Source organism: Porites lutea, chromosome 1 (assembly GCF_958299795.1).
Source record: "Porites lutea chromosome 1, jaPorLute2.1, whole genome shotgun sequence".
Lineage (NCBI taxonomy): Eukaryota > Metazoa > Cnidaria > Anthozoa > Scleractinia > Poritidae > Porites > Porites lutea.
The window spans coordinates 9,178,420-9,199,386 of NC_133201.1; the positions used below are offsets into that span (position 1 = coordinate 9,178,420).

The 20,967-nt window shown below is 37.3% G+C and overlaps 3 protein-coding genes across 3 annotated transcripts in view; all 3 read left to right on the forward strand.

Moving 5' to 3' along the window:
* The window catches only part of LOC140943426 (matrilysin-like), an 8,457-nt gene extending 6,850 nt beyond the window's left edge, over positions 1–1,607 (forward strand). The window contains exons 8-9 of the mRNA XM_073392546.1: positions 433–552; positions 1,585–1,607. Of these exons, the coding sequence (XP_073248647.1) occupies positions 433–552; positions 1,585–1,607 (143 nt within the window). The remainder of the gene's footprint in view (positions 1–432; positions 553–1,584) is intronic.
* Positions 1,608–8,942: 7,335 nt separating this feature from the next.
* Positions 8,943–15,195, forward strand: LOC140943524 (hatching enzyme-like). The gene is made up of 7 exons (XM_073392649.1): positions 8,943–9,023; positions 9,548–9,811; positions 10,396–10,502; positions 11,390–11,703; positions 13,133–13,191; positions 14,346–14,469; positions 15,135–15,195. Exons 1-7 carry the CDS (start codon positions 8,943–8,945, stop codon positions 15,143–15,145), a joined length of 960 nt encoding a protein of 319 aa, XP_073248750.1. The 3' UTR covers positions 15,146–15,195.
* A 3,251-nt stretch (positions 15,196–18,446) lies between these two features.
* On the forward strand, positions 18,447–20,351 carry LOC140943610 (matrilysin-like). The gene is made up of 3 exons (XM_073392762.1): positions 18,447–18,488; positions 19,032–19,414; positions 20,018–20,351. The coding sequence occupies exons 1-3, from the start codon at positions 18,447–18,449 to the stop codon at positions 20,349–20,351; spliced, it is 759 nt and encodes a 252-aa protein (XP_073248863.1).
* The last annotated feature ends 616 nt before the right edge of the window (positions 20,352–20,967 follow it).

The window sequence follows — 20,967 nt, forward strand, 5'->3', positions numbered from 1 at the left end:
AACTTAAGAATGGGTGAAGGGCCTTTTCTTTTACGGGTTTGAGTGCAAGTGTACAAAATGGCGGGAAAATCAAATTTCAAAACGCTGTTATATCTTTTGAGTGGCTAGGCATATTTCAACTTTTTTTGCACTTTTGACATCCTTGTGGTGAGTTCTTTCAGAAATTTTTATTAGATATCCTATAATAATAAAAACAAAATTTGGCGGGAACTTTCTGACATCATTTTCCCGCCAAAAATGCCAAAATCTGAAAAACATAAAACATAATAACGTTTTTTTTTTGGAATGGTGAGTTCTATATTATTGCACAATTTCAAGTGTATTGCGTTAAAACTAAAGAAGATAAATAAAAGTGAGCGTTTTTTATGTCACATATGCCCACCGTATGTAATTTTGCCAGATGTTCCTACATGTGCTTTCCTTTCGCATTAGAAACCTGCTACGACCTTTCGTCATCTTCAAAATGCCAGGGATGGAAGGAAGCGGGTTTTTGCACTCATCCTGATCATGAAGAGGCATTAAAGCACTGGTGCCCTAAGACATGTTACAATTGTAAGTTTGTCTATTTTAGAGTTTCTAAAGCGTATTTTTGATCCCGCCTGAGACCCAACCAATCCTGAAATTTTTGTTGTTGTTGTTGTTGTTGTTGCTCATGTTGTCACGTTGATTTTACACTGTTACTTTTGATGATGCTGCTTTTGTTTGCCTGTTTTTTGGTTTATTTTCTTTGTTAATCGCCTTATCCCGGACCGGAAATGTACATAAACCCTCGTTTCAAAATAAAATATTGTCATTGACTTTTTCAATTTTTCCACGACGGACACTTATTCATTTATTTATTTACAAGTAGACTGATGGAATTGGATTAAATATTGAACATTTGTTTCTACTCAGAGAATCCATGCCTCTTGCAATGCAACAATCATGCAATCATCAGGGCCCAGTTGTTCGAAGGCCGATAAGCGGTTAAATAATACCAGGGTTTCTTTTTCTTTTGTTCAAAAGCATTTTCTGGGATAATTTTCTCTACTATTTTGAGAGCTTGTAATCTTCAACTTGTTGTCGAACTTTATTTCAAAGTACATTTGCTATAACTATACCAGAACCCATTTCGTTTCTCCTTATAATTCAGGCCAGGGTTTATTGCTCAAACGTTGGATAGCGCTATCCACCGGATAAAAATCTATCCAGTGGATAACGCAATTGGTTTCCCCAATACTTATTCGCTGGATTGTGATTTATCCGGTGGATAGCACTATACAACGTTTGAACAACCGGGGCCTGGTTATCCCAGAAAGTTTTGAATAACATCAGCCCTAGTTTGTACAATAAAGCAAAAGCTAAGGATTCTGGTTGTAGTAGTAAATTGATGCCATCAATTTAAAGCTGCATTTTTAACTTTCATGTTCAACCGAAAAGGTATTCCACAATTACTGAATTAAAGTTAGCGGCGTCATTTCAATTACAAAATACTATAGGTTTATTTTGATCCGTCGATTATACCTAACTGTTGTTATTTTGTGTAGAAGAAATCAGAATTTTTAATGCTTTTACTAAAATGATTGTTTCAATTATTGTTGATAGGTAACGAAAAATTTACGGACTGAAGGTAGAAGACTGGGAAGCATGCACTATGCCGTTGGAATTAAAATTTACAAATTACTTTCAGTTGGAATATATAATGTGGCATAAAAAATAAATTAAATAAAGTTTATCCACTTTCTCAAGTATATAGCGCAAATTGAAGAGGAATAAATGAGAAGCAACGTACTACACTAAAATGCATTTTTGTGTCATTTTCAGCCGTTAAAGGTTTATTTAATATCACATTTCAGAATCTATATCTGCAGTAATAGTTCAGTTTCGAATTAAAAATTACCCATGAATACAAACATTTAGGACACATTCATACATGGTTAACCTCGACATAAAGTAAAATATTTAGAAATTCTGGCAAGTAAGTGTTTGAAATTTGAATATAAACAATAGACAGAGTAATAAACAGGTCTTTTTCTCGTTGGAATTTGTGAATTTATTACTTCAGACGGAGGCTAAGCCTGTAAAAATGCGCTTTCACTTCTTTAAGTCAGCGGTCATAGCGAACTCGAAACCGGACTATTCTGACTTAGGTGTTCCCCTACGTCTTGATGTAGATGTAAGCTTCAACTCAAATGGCCAACACATTCTTCATCACATACTTTAGATAACAACGATAAAACGCAGCGTTTTCTTGATTTTCAATTGATAAACTCCAGATTTGCTTTAGTCCTTGATCTTGCAGATGGACATTGGCATTAGCTTTTAATATTAAAAAGTTAACTTAGTTTCACACCGTGTTTTCTTCTTTCCTAAAAAGAGAAAGTAAAAATAAAACCAAAAAAGGACATAGGGAACACACAATTTCTTCAATTAGTACAACTGAACTGTAAACATTTTCCGCAGTAGAACTTTCGCAATAGAATATTCACCAGTGCAATTTTCGATTAATTCATTGTTTGATTATAATAAATTCTCGACTAAATTCCTCCCCTTATTTTTGAAACAGACAGGTGAATGATGGCAACGCCTGTGGTCCACATTCAAAGTAAAGCTTCATTTCCTGACTTTATTGCGGGCAAACAATAATTTTTGTTGATTTCAAGTGAATATTTTGTCAACTGTTCTCGACATTTGGAGATATGTCCAGGATCGATCTAGTTAGCAAAAATTTGCTAGCAAATGTTTTTCGCAATTGTCGCAAAAGAAATAATTGAGAAAAAATTATGTCAGAAAATCACTAACAAAAATCGAAAAAATCGCAAGAATAACAAATCTAACAAGAATCAAGACTTAGAAAAAAAAGAAGCCAAAGAAGGGCCCCGAAATGTCCGCAAATATCGCAAAAATCGCAAATATAACAAGGATTTTTCTTGCTAGCGACAAACACCCATGAAAAATATCGCAAAAATCGCAAAAATAACAAATCTAACAAGATTCTACACTTAGAAAAAGAACAAGCCAAGGAGGGCCCCGAAATGTCCGCAAATATCGCAAAAATCGCAAATATAACAAGGATTTTTCTTGCTACCTACAAACACCCATGACAAATATCGCAAAAATCGCAAAAATAACAAATCTAACAAGAATCAAGACTTAGAAAGAGAAGAAGCCAAGGAGGGCCCCGAAATGTCCACAAATATCGCAAAAATCGCAAATATAACAAGGATTTTTTAGGTAACATGAAAAATCCTTGTTACTTTTGCGATTTTTGCGATATTTGTGGACATTTCGGGGCCCTTCATGGGTGTTTTCAGGTAACATGAAAAATCCTTGTTACTTTTGCGATTTTAGCGATATTTGTGGACATTTGGGGGCCCTTCATGGGTGTTTTTAGGTAACATGAAAAATCCTTGTTACTTTCGCGATTTTTGCGATATTTGCGGACATTTCGGGGTCCTTCTTGGCTTCTTCTGTTTCCAAGTCTTGATTCTTGTTAGCGGAGCTCCACCCGCGCGCGAAGCGCGCGCGTGGACGGAGCCCCATAGCTAAGGAAATGTGGTAATCTACCCATCCGAGAAAATTTGGTAATCACGTGACCGTACGCCCGACCGTCCGTCCGCACCACAGGGAAACCAATGTTTACTCTCACACTTTCTAGCTAGTTTGGGAGCCCAATAGAAAACTTATTGCACATCAATATTGTGATCAATTGACAGCTGTCAAAACAGGACATCCGCTGACCAGTATCATCTGATCGTACCGCGGGCTCAAGTGTCGACCCATCGAGGTCCATTACTTTTTTGAAGTTATCCGCTGACAAATTACCAGTTTCAAATGATCGCAGGCTCAAGTCTATTTTCTCAAGTCAATGATTCATATGAAATATGTTGTGTTTATGTCACTATGGCCCCGCACTGTCAAGATTTTGATTTCAAACTGACCTCGGACGCGAAAATTCAGCCACTTTTTTAAACATAAAGGCGGGGAAGACCTTTTCTTACCATGGTCACGCGTTGGTCACGCTCTACGTCCAATTTTTGTACTCTGATTGGTCAAAATGTGACAGGTGAGTTCATGCGGAAAATTTATGCAGCATCTTGAAAGTTGTTTACTTTGACAGCAAAAGCTGACAGAGTTTTGTGTCAACTTGTGATGTTTTTAACTGTCTAGACTAAATCTTTTTCCACTGGATGTACAAAATGAAATACAGCTGCTATCAAGAGTCTTCTGTTATCCATGGCTGGTTTGTTTATTGGGTTTTTGGTTGAGAAATGCGTCGCTTGTCAAAATTGGGTAATCCGATTTCGGATGGCATTGTTTTCGTCTTTCACCTTGCTCAATGCGTAAGAGGGTTTAAAAGTCTCAAGTAACTATGGCCTTCCTTGATATCTTTCAGGAACTGAATCTCGAATGGTAAGCCTGAGTAATTATTGTATTTGATGTTTGTTTTTGTTATATGTTATTTCATGAAGTCGAACACAGTTTATGCGGCAAGTTTTTGCACGTTTGTTGAGATTTGAGTCAATGATCTGATCTAGTATCAGGTTTGATATAAGCTTACAGAACTTTAAATGGCCTTCAGATATATTTTCTCACGGCAAATAGAAAAAAAAAACGTTCCGAAGAATATTTAGTTATAAATTTGGCTGTAGAAAGAAAACTTTGAGTGATTTTCTTATTTCAAGGAGTTCATCTTTGAAAAAAAAAACAAACAACGGGAGGCCGGCTGAAAGTAAAACAAAATAAACTTAAGCTTAAGCTTTAAGCTTAAACACTCAGGATTTTTAGAGACACTTTAATACTTATCTTCGTGAATGAAAATTGTTGTCTCTGTAAATGTTTTACCGAATTATATTTCTCTTGTTGATTGTTAGTAGTCTCTCTTGCAATTTTAATCGCTTGTCTGTGGTGTTTGTTTTCATCGTTCACTGAACATCGCTTGCAGGAGTACTTAGAATTGTCGCGCGTATTAAACGCTTTATAAGATTACACATCGTTATAACTGGAACCATTAAATAACAAAAAATAATGACGATAAATTCGTTATTATGTTGAAGCGTATCTCCATTAAAGTTCATTCAAACACTCGACCACACTGACAGCTCGCACTAAAAATGAGAACCGGCTGGCCGTATGAGTGATTTTGGAAATTTTTTGAACGGTTTCGCTAAAAGCCCACGATTGATCGTCCTGAACATTGAAAAATTGTGAAATGCCGTATTCTGTCCGAGGTCTGTACGATAAAAAGTACTGTTTCACCTCAGATGTGATGTATAAAAAGTTGGTTCACACACCCTAAGATTTGTTGGCAAGAATTTGTAAAGTAAACCTGTCGAACGCAAAAAAATGCGGCCTGATTTGTTTTCCAAGAATTTGTTTTCGAGGCCTAATCTACTGTGATCAAGAGCCAATATGGCTCTTGAATGTGATAGAAGATGTTTGCTATTTTTTGGGTGTACGTATATTTAGGCTATCAACTCGATGTAAGATGTTTCACTCTAAAATAACTTATCCTTTCCCTCAAAAGTCACATGAATGTTCCCTTAAGCTAACTGATTTGTGGATTACAAGTTTATTGTTTGATTTAAAATATAGATTTATTAATGGGAGCTACGCTTTTAGCCCTGGCTAAATCTATATATTAGATTTGTTATTTTTGCGATATTTGTCACGGGTGTTTTTTGGCTAGCCAAAAAAATCCTTGTTACATTTGCGATTTTTGCGGACATTTCGGGGCCTTTCTTGGGTTCTTCTGTTTCCAAGTCTTGATTCTTTTTAGATATGCTATTTTTGCGATTTTTGTGATATTTGTCACGGGTGTGTTCAGCTAGCGGGAAAAATCCTTGTTACTTTTGCGATTTTTGCGATATTTGAGGACATTTCGGGGCCCTTCTTGGCTTCTTTTCTTTGTAAGTCCGGAATTTTGTTATATTTTGTATTTTTGCGATGTTTGTCATGGGTGTTTTTAGGTAGCGAAAAAAATCCTTGTTAGTTTTGCGATTTTTGCGATATTTGCGGACATTCCAGGGCCCTTCTTGGCTTCTTCTGTTTCCAAGTCTTGATTTCTTGTTAGATTTGTTATTTTTGCGACTTTTGCGATGTTTGTCACCGGTGTTTTCAACTAGCAAGAAAGATCCTTGTTACTTTTGCGATATTTGCGGACATTTCGGGGTCCTTCTTGGCTTCCTTTTTTTCTTAGTCTTGATTTTTGTTAGATTTGTTATTTTTGCGATTTTTGCGATATTTGTAAGTCATTTTCTGACATAATATTTTCTCAATTATTTCTTTTGCGACAATTGCGAAAGCAATTTGCTAGCAAATTTTTGCTAACAAGATCGATCCTGGACATAAGTGGACATTTGAACAGCTAAGACCAGCTAATCAAATTATGGATAAACGCCGCTAGGTCTGTTTTTTCGAAGGTATTAAAACATTTTGTCCGTAAATTTTCATTTCGATCCTGCTGTTTTAAAAACTTCTAATAAAAAACTACCGTATTTATTCGAATAAGCGCCCAACCTCGAATTAGCGCCCACCTCGAATAAGCGCCCATCCTAAAGGCAGAAAAAGTTAATAAGCGCCCAGCCTCGAATAAGCGCCCTCCCCCTCCCAATCAAACTCAAATAAGCGCCAACGCCCACCCCACCCACCTGAGTGAGAATGAGATTGAAATTGAAATTGAATTCTTGGGTTGCACGTGACGTCAGCAAAAATCAAACTAAGAAACTATCGATTCTTCTGAGTTTCTACTTTCACGAGGTATTACAGTACCTAAACACCTTTACATAAACAAATTTTTGGTTCTAAAGGGTTCTTCGTTTTGCGAGAGAGGACGCTTGAATTTCCACGCTTTTGCGTGACGCGGCATTTAGCTGGCGGCCGGGAAAGCTCTTATGTGGGTTAAAAACATTAGCGATTTTGGGAGATTTTGCAATCTAAACATCCCTTGTCTCAGAAGAATAAATATTACTGTAATCTTTATGAGTTCCTCAAGCGAAGAATTCACGCATTAGTAGGAAAACTCGAAAACAGATGTTTCTGTTGGTATCCGGCGGCCATATTGGTGTACCTGAAAGGGACACCACGGCATGGCGTTTCCATACAAAGCTTTATAAATTTAGGTAAACCGTTTTTCCCAATATCTCGCATTTGAAATATTTCACAGACCTGAGTCTTGGCATGGGTTTTTGTATATTTATCTTTTTTCATTTCCCAGATTCTAGTCCTTCTGCATTGAATGGTTTGCATTTTTATTTTTCATTGCGTGACAGTGCAAGCCGAGAATAAGTACTAATAAGAGACTTCCCCGAAGACGGAGTGTTCTCCGGAGTATTTTACAGAAACCTTGCTTTGTTACTTCTTCGCGTTTTCTTACTGTAATTTCTGTTTTGTTGCAAAATAAAAATACTACGCTAATTGCTGAAAATAGTGAAAATTTAATAGCCGCCCAGCTTCGAATAAGCACCCACCTCGAATAAGCGCCCACTCTCAAGGTCCAAAAATTTAATAAGCGCCCAGGGCGGTTAATCGAATAAATACGGTAAGTACTTTCTAATCTCGCGAGCTAAAATATGTTGAATTCAGTCTTTTTTATGAAAGCGTGATATCATGTAGCCATAGCAACGTCGGCACCAGACGAAAACTGAATGGAAGGTCTTTCTTTTAGCCATTTGAAAGAAATTCTAGCAGATTGTGGGTGGAATGCATTGTTAAATCAATTTTGAAAAAATAAGGTTGTCTGTTCGACATAAGTTTAGGGGGAGTAATATATACCTCCGAGGTTTAATAGGCATTGACTACATCACCACCAACATCCCATCATTAAGAAAGTCAATCCAGCAGCATTGAGTGAAAGTGGTAATAAAATTTTAAAAAAATTACCGAAGCTGTCATAGCAACGTTACGACGTCATGGCAATTCGTCTTGTGGTTCTTTTTTATCCCCAGAATTATTCACGGTTACATGTGCTCTAAGACCTATATCAAAGTATGAACAAACTCTATGAGGGCGTCACAGAGCTTTTGGGGCCACAATTACCGTAAAAACGGAACAACCTTGATAATTGGCTGATATGTAAAAAAAAAAAAGAAAATCGAGGCGCTTTAGTTTCATTCTTTTTGAAAATGTGCCCAAAGATTTCATTGAGATATGCGCATGCCGGATGAGGCGATTTGTAAATATTTGGTCTATCCCTAGAAATATGATGATAATTTGGTAACCGGTCAATAAATTACTTTTTAAAAAGTTGGCGTTCCCGAGAACGACTATCACTTTTTTATGGCAGCGTAGTTGCAAGGTCATTGACAGCTTCTAAGGCCACAACAAAGAGCTTTCGTTGCGCATTTTGCTGTTGTTGTTGTTTCAGCAGTTTTCTTGTTTGCAAGTGAGAATCTATCCCGACTGTCTCAAAGTTTCATATATGGGTGAATAGCGATATTTCTTTTGAATATACTAAAGAGTAAAATCAGTTATGTTAATTCAACAATTTTTAAGCTTATACCTAAAAAAATGACACCAAACATATGAAAAAGGAGAAAAATCCAGGAATTAGAGATTTCCTTAACCACGTTATGTGACTTATTACCATGATAATTACAATCCTCATGACTTGTTTAGCTGCACTAATAGCTGGAGCAAATTTAACACTGAGGTTATTCACCTGGACCATAAGGACAACCTGGTGTTATAGTTAAATGCTGAAGATAATGTCATCCGGAGATTTTTGTATCAATACTCGAATAAAAGAACAAACACCACGAGTTCTTAGATGGACAATGCAAATCTAGGGTACAATACTTCCTAGAAAAATAAAACTATTTTGATGTAAATGCAGCCTACTGCACTGTTGACACAGACTTCGTTGCTTTTCGATTGACAGAAGGGGAGAGTAAGAGAGTCTATTAGTGTAAGATTTTAAATACCAAGAGGTTTACTTTGGGGTGAAGACTGGAACATATATCATCATGGAAGGTTTTGCGGTGGTTGTCCTTGTGGCATTTGTTTTCGGTGCTGCTCATTGTGAAAGTGACAAATCTTTGGCTTTGGTAAGGAATGGAAGGTCAAAAAAGAGGGATATTATTGTAAAGAAAAAGCTGCTTTCATTTATTGAAGCTAATCCATGTTGATGTAGTCATCTAACTTTCTTAAAAAGACGTTGAAAAAATTTCAAGGTCAATTTTGCTGCATATATTTTTTTATGGATATTTCTATCACTGAACGACCATTGAAATACTGTGTAACAATTTAGTAATATGTTTCTATTTTTAATGCTAGGTACCATTACGGAACACGCTATAAGCCGGAGCTGAGTACAAATTTCAATTCATATATTGTGTTAACAGTATATGCTGATCAGCTTAAGTGATGAGACAGCAAGTAGCAATTAAAATTAACTTTTATTGAACGTCATGGTTTTAATCTTTAATGAGGAGCCAGCTATAAAAACTAATCCTCTTAAAGGCTAACTAAAAAAAGAATGATTTTTTTAATCATAATGTACTGTAGAATTCATTACAAGATAGCATTTTAGACAGTTTTTTTTTTTTTTCATTTTCTTTTTATATTTCAGAATTTTCTCACTCAATATGGATACATATCATCCTGGCGTGGTGGCAACCATGATTTCTCGACAGCCATCCGCAAGTTTCAGGAATTCTCTGGTCTTAAAATCAGCGGTATTTTGGACTCTTCAACTGTTAATCTTATGAAAAAGCCTCGATGTGGTGTTCCTGATGTAAGTGAAGGAGGCCGTTTCCGAAGATATGTTACTGGAGGTAAATGGTCAAAGACTCATTTGACATATTACGTGCAGCCAGGGCAAGACCTGCCTCAAGTGAGTATAGAAAACCGTTGTAAACATTGAAGATAAGAGATATGGGCTCGAATATAGGCCATTTACTATCGTCGTCTTTACTGTCATCATTATCTAATTACAATCATTATTGTTTGCAAATATAACCACGCGTCTGTCTTGTAAGACACATGCAAGCAGCATTCGAAAATTAGCAATTACTTGCTAATAGCAAAGGCACGAGACGTTCTGTTTGCCCCATGCGACGGGGTGCAAGACATTCTATTCTGAATTTCAAACCGTGCATTCCAGATTGCATGTACTGGACACCAGAATTTGTCAGTGGAACTTGGATTCTGAATTCTAATCTTTAGTGGAATTCCGGATTGCACAAGCAAAAAGTTTCCCGATTACCTTGCAAGGGCGAATCTGTCCATATACAAATTGTTATTAAATTAATGCTGATGGAAGCAAGGGCTACCGATAGCCGACATATTAAAGGATTTTACAATGGTTGTTTCTACGTAAAGTTATATTGATCCATAGTAAGGGATGTATTAATCATATGGTGCAAAAATTGACCTCGAATCTGTGACTTAACATTGTTCTCATAAATTTGTGCACAGGATTTGCAAAGGAAGATATTTGGCGACGCCTTGCAGTTCTGGGCTGATGTGTCTGGACTAACTTTTAGTGAAGTTAGCAGTGCGAGAAGTGCTGACATTAAAATCAGGTAAAATACCTTTTCAAAACGATTACACAGAAAGAAATATCCCTACAAGGTGCTAAACAACATTAACTAAGAAGCCATACATACACTGTAAAACGCTAGGTGGCTATTCCCCTGGTGAGTTAGTTGTATGTTGTTGTCAGTGTATATTTTTCAATAGTTAGGTATGAGCTTCTATATTATTAAGGTGGCTGAACACAGTTTTGGCAGTTTGTGAGTATATGTCATTTGGCAAATCATGGCAAGAGAAAGGTTCCAGCTCACAAACTGAAATTTGGCAAGTGAAAAATATGCTGACGAAAAGATTTTGATTGACAGGTAAAATTTGACGTTTTCGTAGTTTCCATGACAACATGAACGATTGAGTACAACCTTAAAATTTCACTTTTGTTCAGTTTACATAAAATTCGCTCATTTCATTTTCTATAAACTTGCACACAGCTTACTATAATTAATTATTACCATTTGAAACTTATTTGACCAAATTTTAACAGACAGGTTTTTAGCTAATCAATAATATAATGGTATTGTACTTAATAAATGTGTCACAAAATTCGTCTGTTCAACTTTCATTTTAAAGTTCTCATTATTTAAAATACGATAAAAGTAAAACTTCTGCCAAAAATCAAAATTTCAATGAGTAGATTTTGAGAAATCGTCTTCTGTGTACCATTGCTTTTTTCGCCACCACCTTTGTTTGTCTAATTTAAAACACGCTCCGTCACGCGAGTTACCGCTGACCGCCCTCAAAACTTTGTTCAGCCACCTTAATTGTACTGCAAAGCTAGTAAAATAAAGAAGCAGGGTGGATTTTTTTTATTCTGCCAGAGAAATGTGCACTCACTGGTCATGTGTGTGCCCTTCTAATTAATACAAACTCGTATTCTCAGTTTTGGAAGCTACAGACACAGCGGTACAGATGCGGAATACACTTGCTGGCATCCATTCAACGGACCTGGTGGTGTGTTAGCACATGCGTATTACCCTCAAGACGGAAGAGCTCATTTTGATGAAGACGAAACATTCACCCACAATACCCCGTCTGGCACCAATCTCTTGTGGGTTGCAGTACACGAGTTTGGACATTCTTTAGGCCTTGCTCATTCAAACGTCCGCCACGCAGTGATGTACCCTTACTACACAGGTTATGTTCCAGACATGAAACTCCATTCTGATGATATCGCTGGTATACAATACTTATACGGTGAGAGACAAGTGAACGCCCATGATAGGAGTGTAGTGTGACAGATCTCTTCATAAAATTATTAAGAAACTATAAATTTTACATAGACTTAAAACAAATAGCCCCCGATTCAAAACAGGAAAAGCAACATAGTTACGTCCTAGGCTTTTGTTGTCGTTGTTGTTGTTTTGTTTTGTTTTTTTTGTTTTTTTTTGTTGTTGTTATTGTTGTTGTTTTTTTTTTCATAAAAAAAAGAACCCCGAAGCACACAAAGCAAGTCTTTAATTTACTGCAGCTCATTGCTATCTTTGACGTCACCTAGTATCTTTTTAAAGAAATAAAAAAACAATTATCCAATGCCTACATAAAGTAAGTAAAGTGTTTTGGAAATTGCGCCCAAGGGACTGAGAATTGCAAAATCAACACCCGCTTCATTGCTGTGGTCTAATTTACCCTCAAGGGCCAAAGTAACTGAACAATTAGCGCGAAGAAAAAAAAAACATTCAGTTGCTGTAAAAATAATGATAATGATAATGATTGATAGTGACAATGACAAAGATAATGATTTAAATGGTGATGATAATGATCATGAAAACGAAAATAATAATGACAATGAGCAATGACAATGACGACGATGACGATAACGATAACGATGATGACGAAGAAGACGATAATGATAACGATGACGATGACGATGACGACGAAGAAGACGATAATGATAACGATGACGATGACGATGACGACGAAGAAGACGATAATGATAACGATGACCATGACAACGATAATGATAACGTGAAAGGTTTGAACCCAAAAGTAGGTTGAGTTTGATCGTCCCTGTGAACGAAGTCATGAATAGGACTGTTGTTGTTGTTGACAGTGACTGACAGCGACAACCTGTGCGGTAGTCATCTTCAGAGTCAAAGTGAGTTGTATCACGTCAGTTGATGGTATTATACTATGGTTATTGACCTGATTGGTCAGCTAAGTCGCGATGTTATTGGTCGTCTGTCAGTTAAGCCGTGATAGGTCACTGATCAGTCACGAAGAGCACAAGGTTACAGAAATCCGTTACGGAAATCGCGCCAAAATCACCCTTCTCATGTGTGAACAGAAGCCCTATTCTGTATGGTTTTCGTGCAGGCGCAAAAGCTCTCTGTTTAAACTCGAAATTGCGAGAAAGGGTCTCATCATGGCTTTACTGACCGACGACCAATATCATCGCGAAGTAATTGGCCAATCAGGTAAATAACCAGAGTATTACATGATTAATACAACGTGATACAACTCACTTTGACTCTGAAGATGACTACCGCACGGGTTGTCGAGACGTCAGTCACTGTCAACAACAACAGTCCTATTCAGGACTACTTTAAATTCTCCCGGACGATCAAACTCAACCTACTTCTGATAATGATGATGATAATGATTTTTTTAAATGTATTCATTATAGGTCCTAACACTGGAGGTGGTGGCGCACACACTTCCACTCCTACACAAGCTCCCACCCAAGCTCCCACCCAAGCTCCTACCCATGCTCCCACTCCTGCTCCACCCACGACCACGGGACCAGGCAAGTATATTTAAACATGCAAAGAAATAGGCATCCAGGTAGGGTTAGACCTTATGACCTTGGAGGATCATAGTATTCAACTCAGCGTTATCACTTCTTAGCTCATCTGTTTTTAACTAGCAGCAGGTTGCAGTCTGTATCTATTAATCAGTTAATGTAACTTGTTTGAACCCAGGACTGTCATGCCCAGCTGACTGAATTCCTAAGACAGCGTGCATCCGCAATATGACGACAACAATAAAGTGATTTCTTTTCCCTTTTTCGCAATGGCAAAGCAATGGATTATAAGCCGGCATGTCTAACTGCATCACGTATCACAATCCTTTCCCCGATATTACTAACATATACCAAATTCAATTTAGGTTGATCTGGCAAATGATCGTTGGTAATTACGCATTTGTGCACAGGAAATCATCGCACTGCTTTCCTGGAGTGACCACCAAACAGTAGCTTCCCAGTACACAATTCCCAATGCCCGAAGCAACCTTCATTGAATCGGATATTTTTTCCAAGAATTAGCCAAAACGGTGACGTTACTGTTTGTCCCCTCCAGGGGGTCAAAACAATTCCCGGAAAAATGGGACCTAATTTAAGCGGAATCTAAAACCTGAGAGCTCAATACAAACACATAAGTCTCCCTAAACCGCTTTTCTAAATAGTACTCTAAGTTTATTATTAACAGATGATTTGTTTCTCCTCGAGCTGGGCATTCACGCACTTCGTGAATTTAAGCTGTCATAATAGCGGTACCCTATCTAAGGATCACACCGGGTACACAACGCTAACAAGGTCAAAAAACGTTAACCTATTCAAGGATCGAGACCCTCAAAACCATAACCTATAGGGCGGCACATACCTTATACCCCATATATATGGGCGTATCCCCGTGACTGTTTGACGCCTAGGGTAAATATAAAGTAACTGTAACATAGAAAGTACTGTAACACCGTAAGAAACTAAGACGTGCAGAACTTGTTCCGTGTGAGGTACTGTAACACATAACAAACACCAAAACATGCAGAGCTTGTTCCATGTGTGTGAAATAACCGCAACTGCTTCTGAAAGATTTTCATATACATGCTTTCTTTTTGAGTTAGGGAGCTGCAATGACCGTTCAACTTCCTCGGATTGCCAGGGATGGAAGGAAGCTGGTTTTTGCACGCATCCTGATCATAAACCCGCATTGGTATATTGGTGCCCTAAGACCTGTTTCAACTGTAAGTTTGAATGCTTTATATATTTTTTCGTAACTGATTTACTATTTTTGTTTATATATTTATTCATTCATTCATTTTTACATAGTTTTTTACTCTTACTTTATTGCATTTGATTCGTTTGTTTTTTCTGTTTAAAATGAAAACTATTGTGCTAGGTTATTTCTCTTCGTCAAGAAAAAAAAAGATTATACTAAGTGTTTTCCAGAAGTTTTGCCAATGAAAACCTCAGTTGTAACAGGTGTTTAGACCTTAAGCAAATGCGCTGAAGAAAGAAAAAATTGGGTGGGTTGTGCAGTACGTATTCTAACTTTTTCATGATATTAATTCTTATGATTTTATTTTTATTCTGTTCTCAAAGATAAATCGGTGAAATAACATACCCAACCCTACACCCTGACTCAAAAGAAAGGCATACCCATACCCTTTTCTTATGAAACATGATGATTTAGCAACAGAACGTGGATGTCAGTTGAGGCCGAGAAAGCGCGCGGAAACGACTGAGCGCTACTTCCGGCTATCAATTTGTGGCTCTCCGATTGGTCAAGCCGACTTTTATTTGCGCGGGCCCTCGTCACTGCCGTCACGTTGTCTTTGCTAAATTTACCTATTAATTTACATTAAGGGGAGCGAGAGTAATTCTTGTGCGTTTTTATCTCTGCTTGCAGGTAACGTCTGATCAAGAAGCCAGAGTCTATCGTGTGGTTGAAATATGCCACTTTCGAATTATGAAACTTCATTCTTGGCCCGAAGGGTGAGGGGAATAAAACCAAACACATGAATAATCCACCCACCATGAACTTCAAAACCGCTTTTATTAGTTTCAAAACCTTTCATCCTCGGACCCAAATACGAATTTCGATGATTCGAACTGACATTCGAACTTATCCTTGATTTTAATTTCCTCTTCCTCTTGCACTTTGGTTCAGCAATGTATTCGTAATGGGATGTCTCCTCTTGGAAAATGAATAAACCAGATGCAAAGACAAAGCAAACCGAAGTAGTGTTGTTATCTTAAGGAAGCATTTTTTTTTTTTTCGTCACTTGTTCCTCGTCACTTTGACGAGCTAAAATCAGGGACAAACGTCTAAGGCCATATTTGTGGTTTTTTAGGCTTTAAAAGAGCATCACTACTTAAACCTATCCCCTATTCCCATCCCACACACAACGCTAAACACGTGTATGGTACGGAGACACATTATACTATGAATCCTTTACCTTACTTCCATATCCAGTGAATGAAGTATACTCTAAAGCTCTCGTCAAATACATTTAACCCAAACGTGCATGTATAGGTTGTCCCAATGGTTCGCGAGGCTAGAGTGTTTGCCAATAAATGAACCTTTTTAATACACATATATATCCAAGTTCCCCATTAGCTCCCCATATCTTTCAGTGACAGAGCGTTAACCAACAATCGTGTATAGCTTTGAGAAATCCGATCAGTCTGTGTAAACGTTCAGCATAATTCAAGGTTAAAGCCTGGTCTGAGGTAACTGTAATGATTTGCCGACGACTTTTCGTGCAGCATGCCCAAACATTCTCATCTCTGTGTTAACTTGATAGAAAGCACACTTTACCAGGTAACCATAATGATTTACCAACGACTTTTCGTGCAGAATGCCCAAACATTTTCTCATCTTTGTGCTAAAATGATAGAAAGTACACTTTACCAGACCCCCAAGTCCCCCCCACCCCCACCACCATCACCACCACCCCTCACCATTCTACCCCGAGAAAAACCGCGTGTGTGTACATGTGTAATAGTTGCCATTTAACAAGAGTGTGTCTTATACAGGACTGCATACGCTTACAAGGGCAACATTATTACTTCTCCTACTTATGGCAGCTCTCATACTCCAAATATTTGACGTGATTAAACGTTTCAGTTAATACTACATACGTTCGTTGCTTTCTAGCAGTTCAAGTCAATACATCAGGAAATTTGTTGAATAAAAATTGTGTGAACAGTTTCAAAACACTTGCAAACTCCATCGAGTTCAAATTGGAAATTAAATTTTCTGTTACAAAAACCTGAAGAGGTCTAATAACCAAAAAAATAAATAAACAACAAGGTGTATGTAGATAGCTGTTCCTGAAAGAAAAAAAGCCTCATAGTATCCTGATTTTCCAATTATAACTACCCTTTAAGTTGTTTTCTGCCTTATGCTATTATTCTTAGTACTCAGCTCTTTTATTCATACATAATCCTGACAATCGAACGTGGGATGAGGACTGCAACTGCGGAAAGGACCTGTAGCAGTCGAAAAAAGATATCTTAGTTTCTTTTATTATAAAGACTCTTCGATGATGTAACAATCTCGATTAATTGTTCAAATTTTAATACCCATGGGATAAAAGAAGGAAAATTGTTGAAACAAAGACCTTAGGGTGAACAGTTGCTGAACAGTTACAAAGTACATCAAGCTCAAATTGAAAATTAGGTTTTCTGTTAAGAGCCACCTAGCGAGGTCTTTACCAAAAAAGGGATAAATAAATTATTATAACGTAGTATGTTGACAACTTTTCCTAATAAATGATAATAACGTAGTATGTTGACAACTTTTTCCTAAAAGAAAATATGCGGGCAGTAGGTATCATAACTACAGTAGACATATTAAATTCTGCAAACAGAATACTGCAATGCTGATCGTACTACGTGAAAATAAATTAACACTGCAAGACATCAACACGACACCGAAAGAACTCAAAACAGAGCGGGATTGTAGCCATAGACAGCTGTTTCGTCCTCTTTGGAGCTCGTCAGCATGGCGTAACAACCAGAGATCAGGCTCTGATGAAAAAATATTCGCGCACTCTGATTTTAGCCCTGGTTAATGTTTGTATCATAACTACACTTTAAGTTTGTTAATTGTTTTAATATACAGTTTCACTCATACCTATCTCTACGAGTGCTTGTATAGGAGCTAGAAATAGAAAGATATGAATCATGCAGGCAATTGCGGAAACTACATGTAACAGTCGAAAAAAGATGATTCAGTATACATGGACCGTATATACTGTATACATGGACCGTTGGATAATGTAGCAATCTCAAATAAACTCTTTTAATCACCTCGCTCGAAACAGAAAAGTAGTAGAACCGGTATTTAGTAGCAACAGATATATGATCACATCATCTACAATCAGAAGCGCCTAGTTTCTTGTTTATTGAATTTATTTTTTTTTGTTCAAACGTTTATTGAAAAATTAATAAAGGTAAAACTTTAAAGATAACTATTCCGAAATAAAACTAAATATACTTTTTGTTTTTTTGCCAATATTTTGCCAGATGGTTTCGACAATTAAGGAGCTAATATTGTGACATATAAAACATAAACCAGGTATCTTAAACCGTCGCGAATTACATCGTCTCAAACAAAATGTTTCTTCCATTGCTTTTCGTCTCTCTCCTGTTTCTTCCTGCTTTTTACAGTGCCAAGGAAGAAAGCAAAACTGGTTTTGCATTGGTGAGTTCAGTAAATATTTCTTTATTTCTTTTTCTTTCTTCATATCCTTCTATTTTTACACGTCTTGTTTTGGGGGTGTGGGATAATTTTTCATTACTAAGAGAATCAGGGGTACTCAACAACAATTTTTGGAAAATATCTGTTCGGAAGACGATTTGAGATCTACAATTTTCGGAACATTTGTTGTAAAATTTTTTGCTTGCCTGCCTCTGCTAGGATTTTCGAACACTTAAAAAATGGTATAATTGCCTATTTTTAACAGATTTTTACCCTAAAACGGTCACCTAGAATTTTTGGGGAGTCTTTTTTCTGGCTGAAATGTTCGAAAAGGTAAGTTTTGATCCCTATAATTTTCCGATCTCTAGACTTTCAGCTAGGAAATCCGAACAGATGAAAAATTTTCAGGGGATAAAAAGTATGCCTATATCTACCGTTCAGATACTAAAATACGTTTAACAATGCCATGTTTAAGTAGTTTGAACTATATTCTCGTTGGGTGTCCCTGAGAGAATGGCCCTGGAGGCACCTTATTTTAAGGACAAACTGAAATTCGTAAGTTTTGGGGGTGTTCAGTCGATTCCCGATAATTCGAACCTTCAAGGGAAGTTGAAAAAAAGGTCGATTTATTGATGGTAAAATTATATAGAAAATGATCTGAAGGGAAATGAAAATTGCTTCGAGTTAGCGGGAGGTTCGAGTTATAGAGGCTTCGAGTGAGCGGGAGTCGACTGTACTTTCGAGGTCAGGCCTTTAATTCTCTTTTCTTAGGCTCTGGATCGATATGAGTGGGCCCTTGTTGAATATCAGTTAATCAGCCTTATAAGAACAATTGAATGAAAAACTATATATATTTTTTTATTTTTCTGATTCGCTGATGACGAAAATCACAATTAACTGTATGTTGCCGAATGTTTCTTTGCGGATTAAAGTTTGAGTTTGAAAGAATACCTGACAATAAGTTTACAAAATCTGAAGGAAATCACCGTAAGATTATCCTGTGTTTATAATAACATAGCCAGTTGAAATCTCCTGGAAATATGATTTTGACCGTGTAACAAATAATAAATAGCGTTTCGTTTCTTCTCCTTTCCTTAGAACTACCTTTCTGACTTTGGCTACATGTCGCACAGCAGGTCAGGTGGCAATGACGTAACAACCGCAATAAGAAAGTTTCAGAAATTTTTTGGTCTCCCTGTGACAGGAAAGCTTGACCAAGCCACCATGAAGGAGATGAGCAAACCGCGATGCGGACTCCCGGATGTTGTTAGTAAAGATGAAGGAAAGCGCATGAAAAGATTTTCTACATGGGGAAAGTGGAGGAAAACGGATCTAAAGTACTATGTGTCTTACGGCGCGGATCTGCCCTCCAGCACTCAAGATAGAATCTTTGCAAATGCTTTCACATTTTGGAGTGACGCGGCACCAAAACTGCGATTCGAGAGAGTATACAGGCTCAAAGACGCAGACCTGCGTATCAGGTTTTGTCTCCCTTCTATCACTGGTAGATTGATATCCCACGAGAAATTTCGCGTCAATACAGACGTTTTACATACAAACTTGCCTTAAGAGTTATTGAAAAATTCTTTTTACGCATACAAATCGAGCTTCTCGCTCAATTGTGGGTGCATCACTTTGGGAAAAAAGCCAAAATCGGATTTGGAATGTAAAGAGTAAAGAATAGGCCTTCCAAACTGTAATACATCAAGCTCCTAAATGCAGAAGTTTAGGATTTAAATTCCGTTTTTTTATTTGCGCGTAGATCCAAAACGTAAGCCTTTTTGGCAGGAAATTAACACGCATATATGACATCTCACCAGCTCGCGCCAATACTGCTGACATGGTATAAAATCCATTCTGAATTTTAGTTTCTTTCGTCTTTAAGAGTCAAACGGATCTGAGTACAATAATCCAATCTTGAATTTTCGAGAAGTATCCAGCCCATTGAAAGATCAACTGAGAATCGTTGCAATCGACATTTATTTTTTGTTATATTACTTTTATCACAACGTTTTACAATTTTTATTGATTGATTGATTGATTTATTGATTGATTTGACTGATTGATTGTTTGATTGATTAAAGCTTTGGAAGGCGAGAGCACCAAGGTCCCGGAGAGAGTCGCTGTTATTATGCCTTTGACGGCAAAATTGGCTTGTTCGGTGGAAGTGTGCTCGCCCATGCCTTCTACCCTTCCGATGGTCGAATCCATTTCGATGAAGATGAGAAGTATACGGAGACCGGTTCATTTTGGGGTTTTTCTCAAAGTCTGGCTGATGTGGCTACTCATGAGATTGGTCACGCGTTAGGGTTACGACACTCAACTGTGAAAGGCTCTGTAATGTGGCCAATAGCAAAACACGGTGAACCCGAAATACATGAAGATGATATTAAAGGGATAAGGTCATTGTATGGTTAATGTGAGTGTCTATCTATGGTCTTACATGTAGAAAACAGTTTATGTTTGAGTGCTAGAAGCGCTGAAATGATACACGCATCACACTGTATTTTTGGCTTGATCGAAATAGCTTGCAAACTTCTAATCGCTCATTTTTTTTCTTTCAATTTTTTTTTTTTCGGATAGCTTAGGATTCCCAAAATTCTTTGTGAAACAGAATTAAAATCACAAGTCATTTCATCAAAAAAAAAAAAACATATGTCATCGTTAGAGCCTCGAGTACGAACGTCAACATTTATTGCTGATTATCCTAGCGTATCCAATGGAATCACTTCTTATAATTTTCCTTTCGTTTTTTCTTTCCTTTTTTTTTCTTCCTCTACTTCTTTTTTTTGTAGGTTGTAGCGGCCAGTGGCTCGAAACAGCTTTTCAACACCCAGCCTAGTCTCAAGATAACTGTTGACTGAGAGTTTGAAAATAAAATCGTTTGAAATGGAAATGATATTGGCGTGAATAATTACTGGAATACAAGCTACAGTGATATGTCTATCACTATCTACCTTTTTCATCCAATTCGATGTAGCAAGGTGTGTCGTCACAGTCCGTTAGAGTGTCTCAAAAGGCCAGACTGTCAACT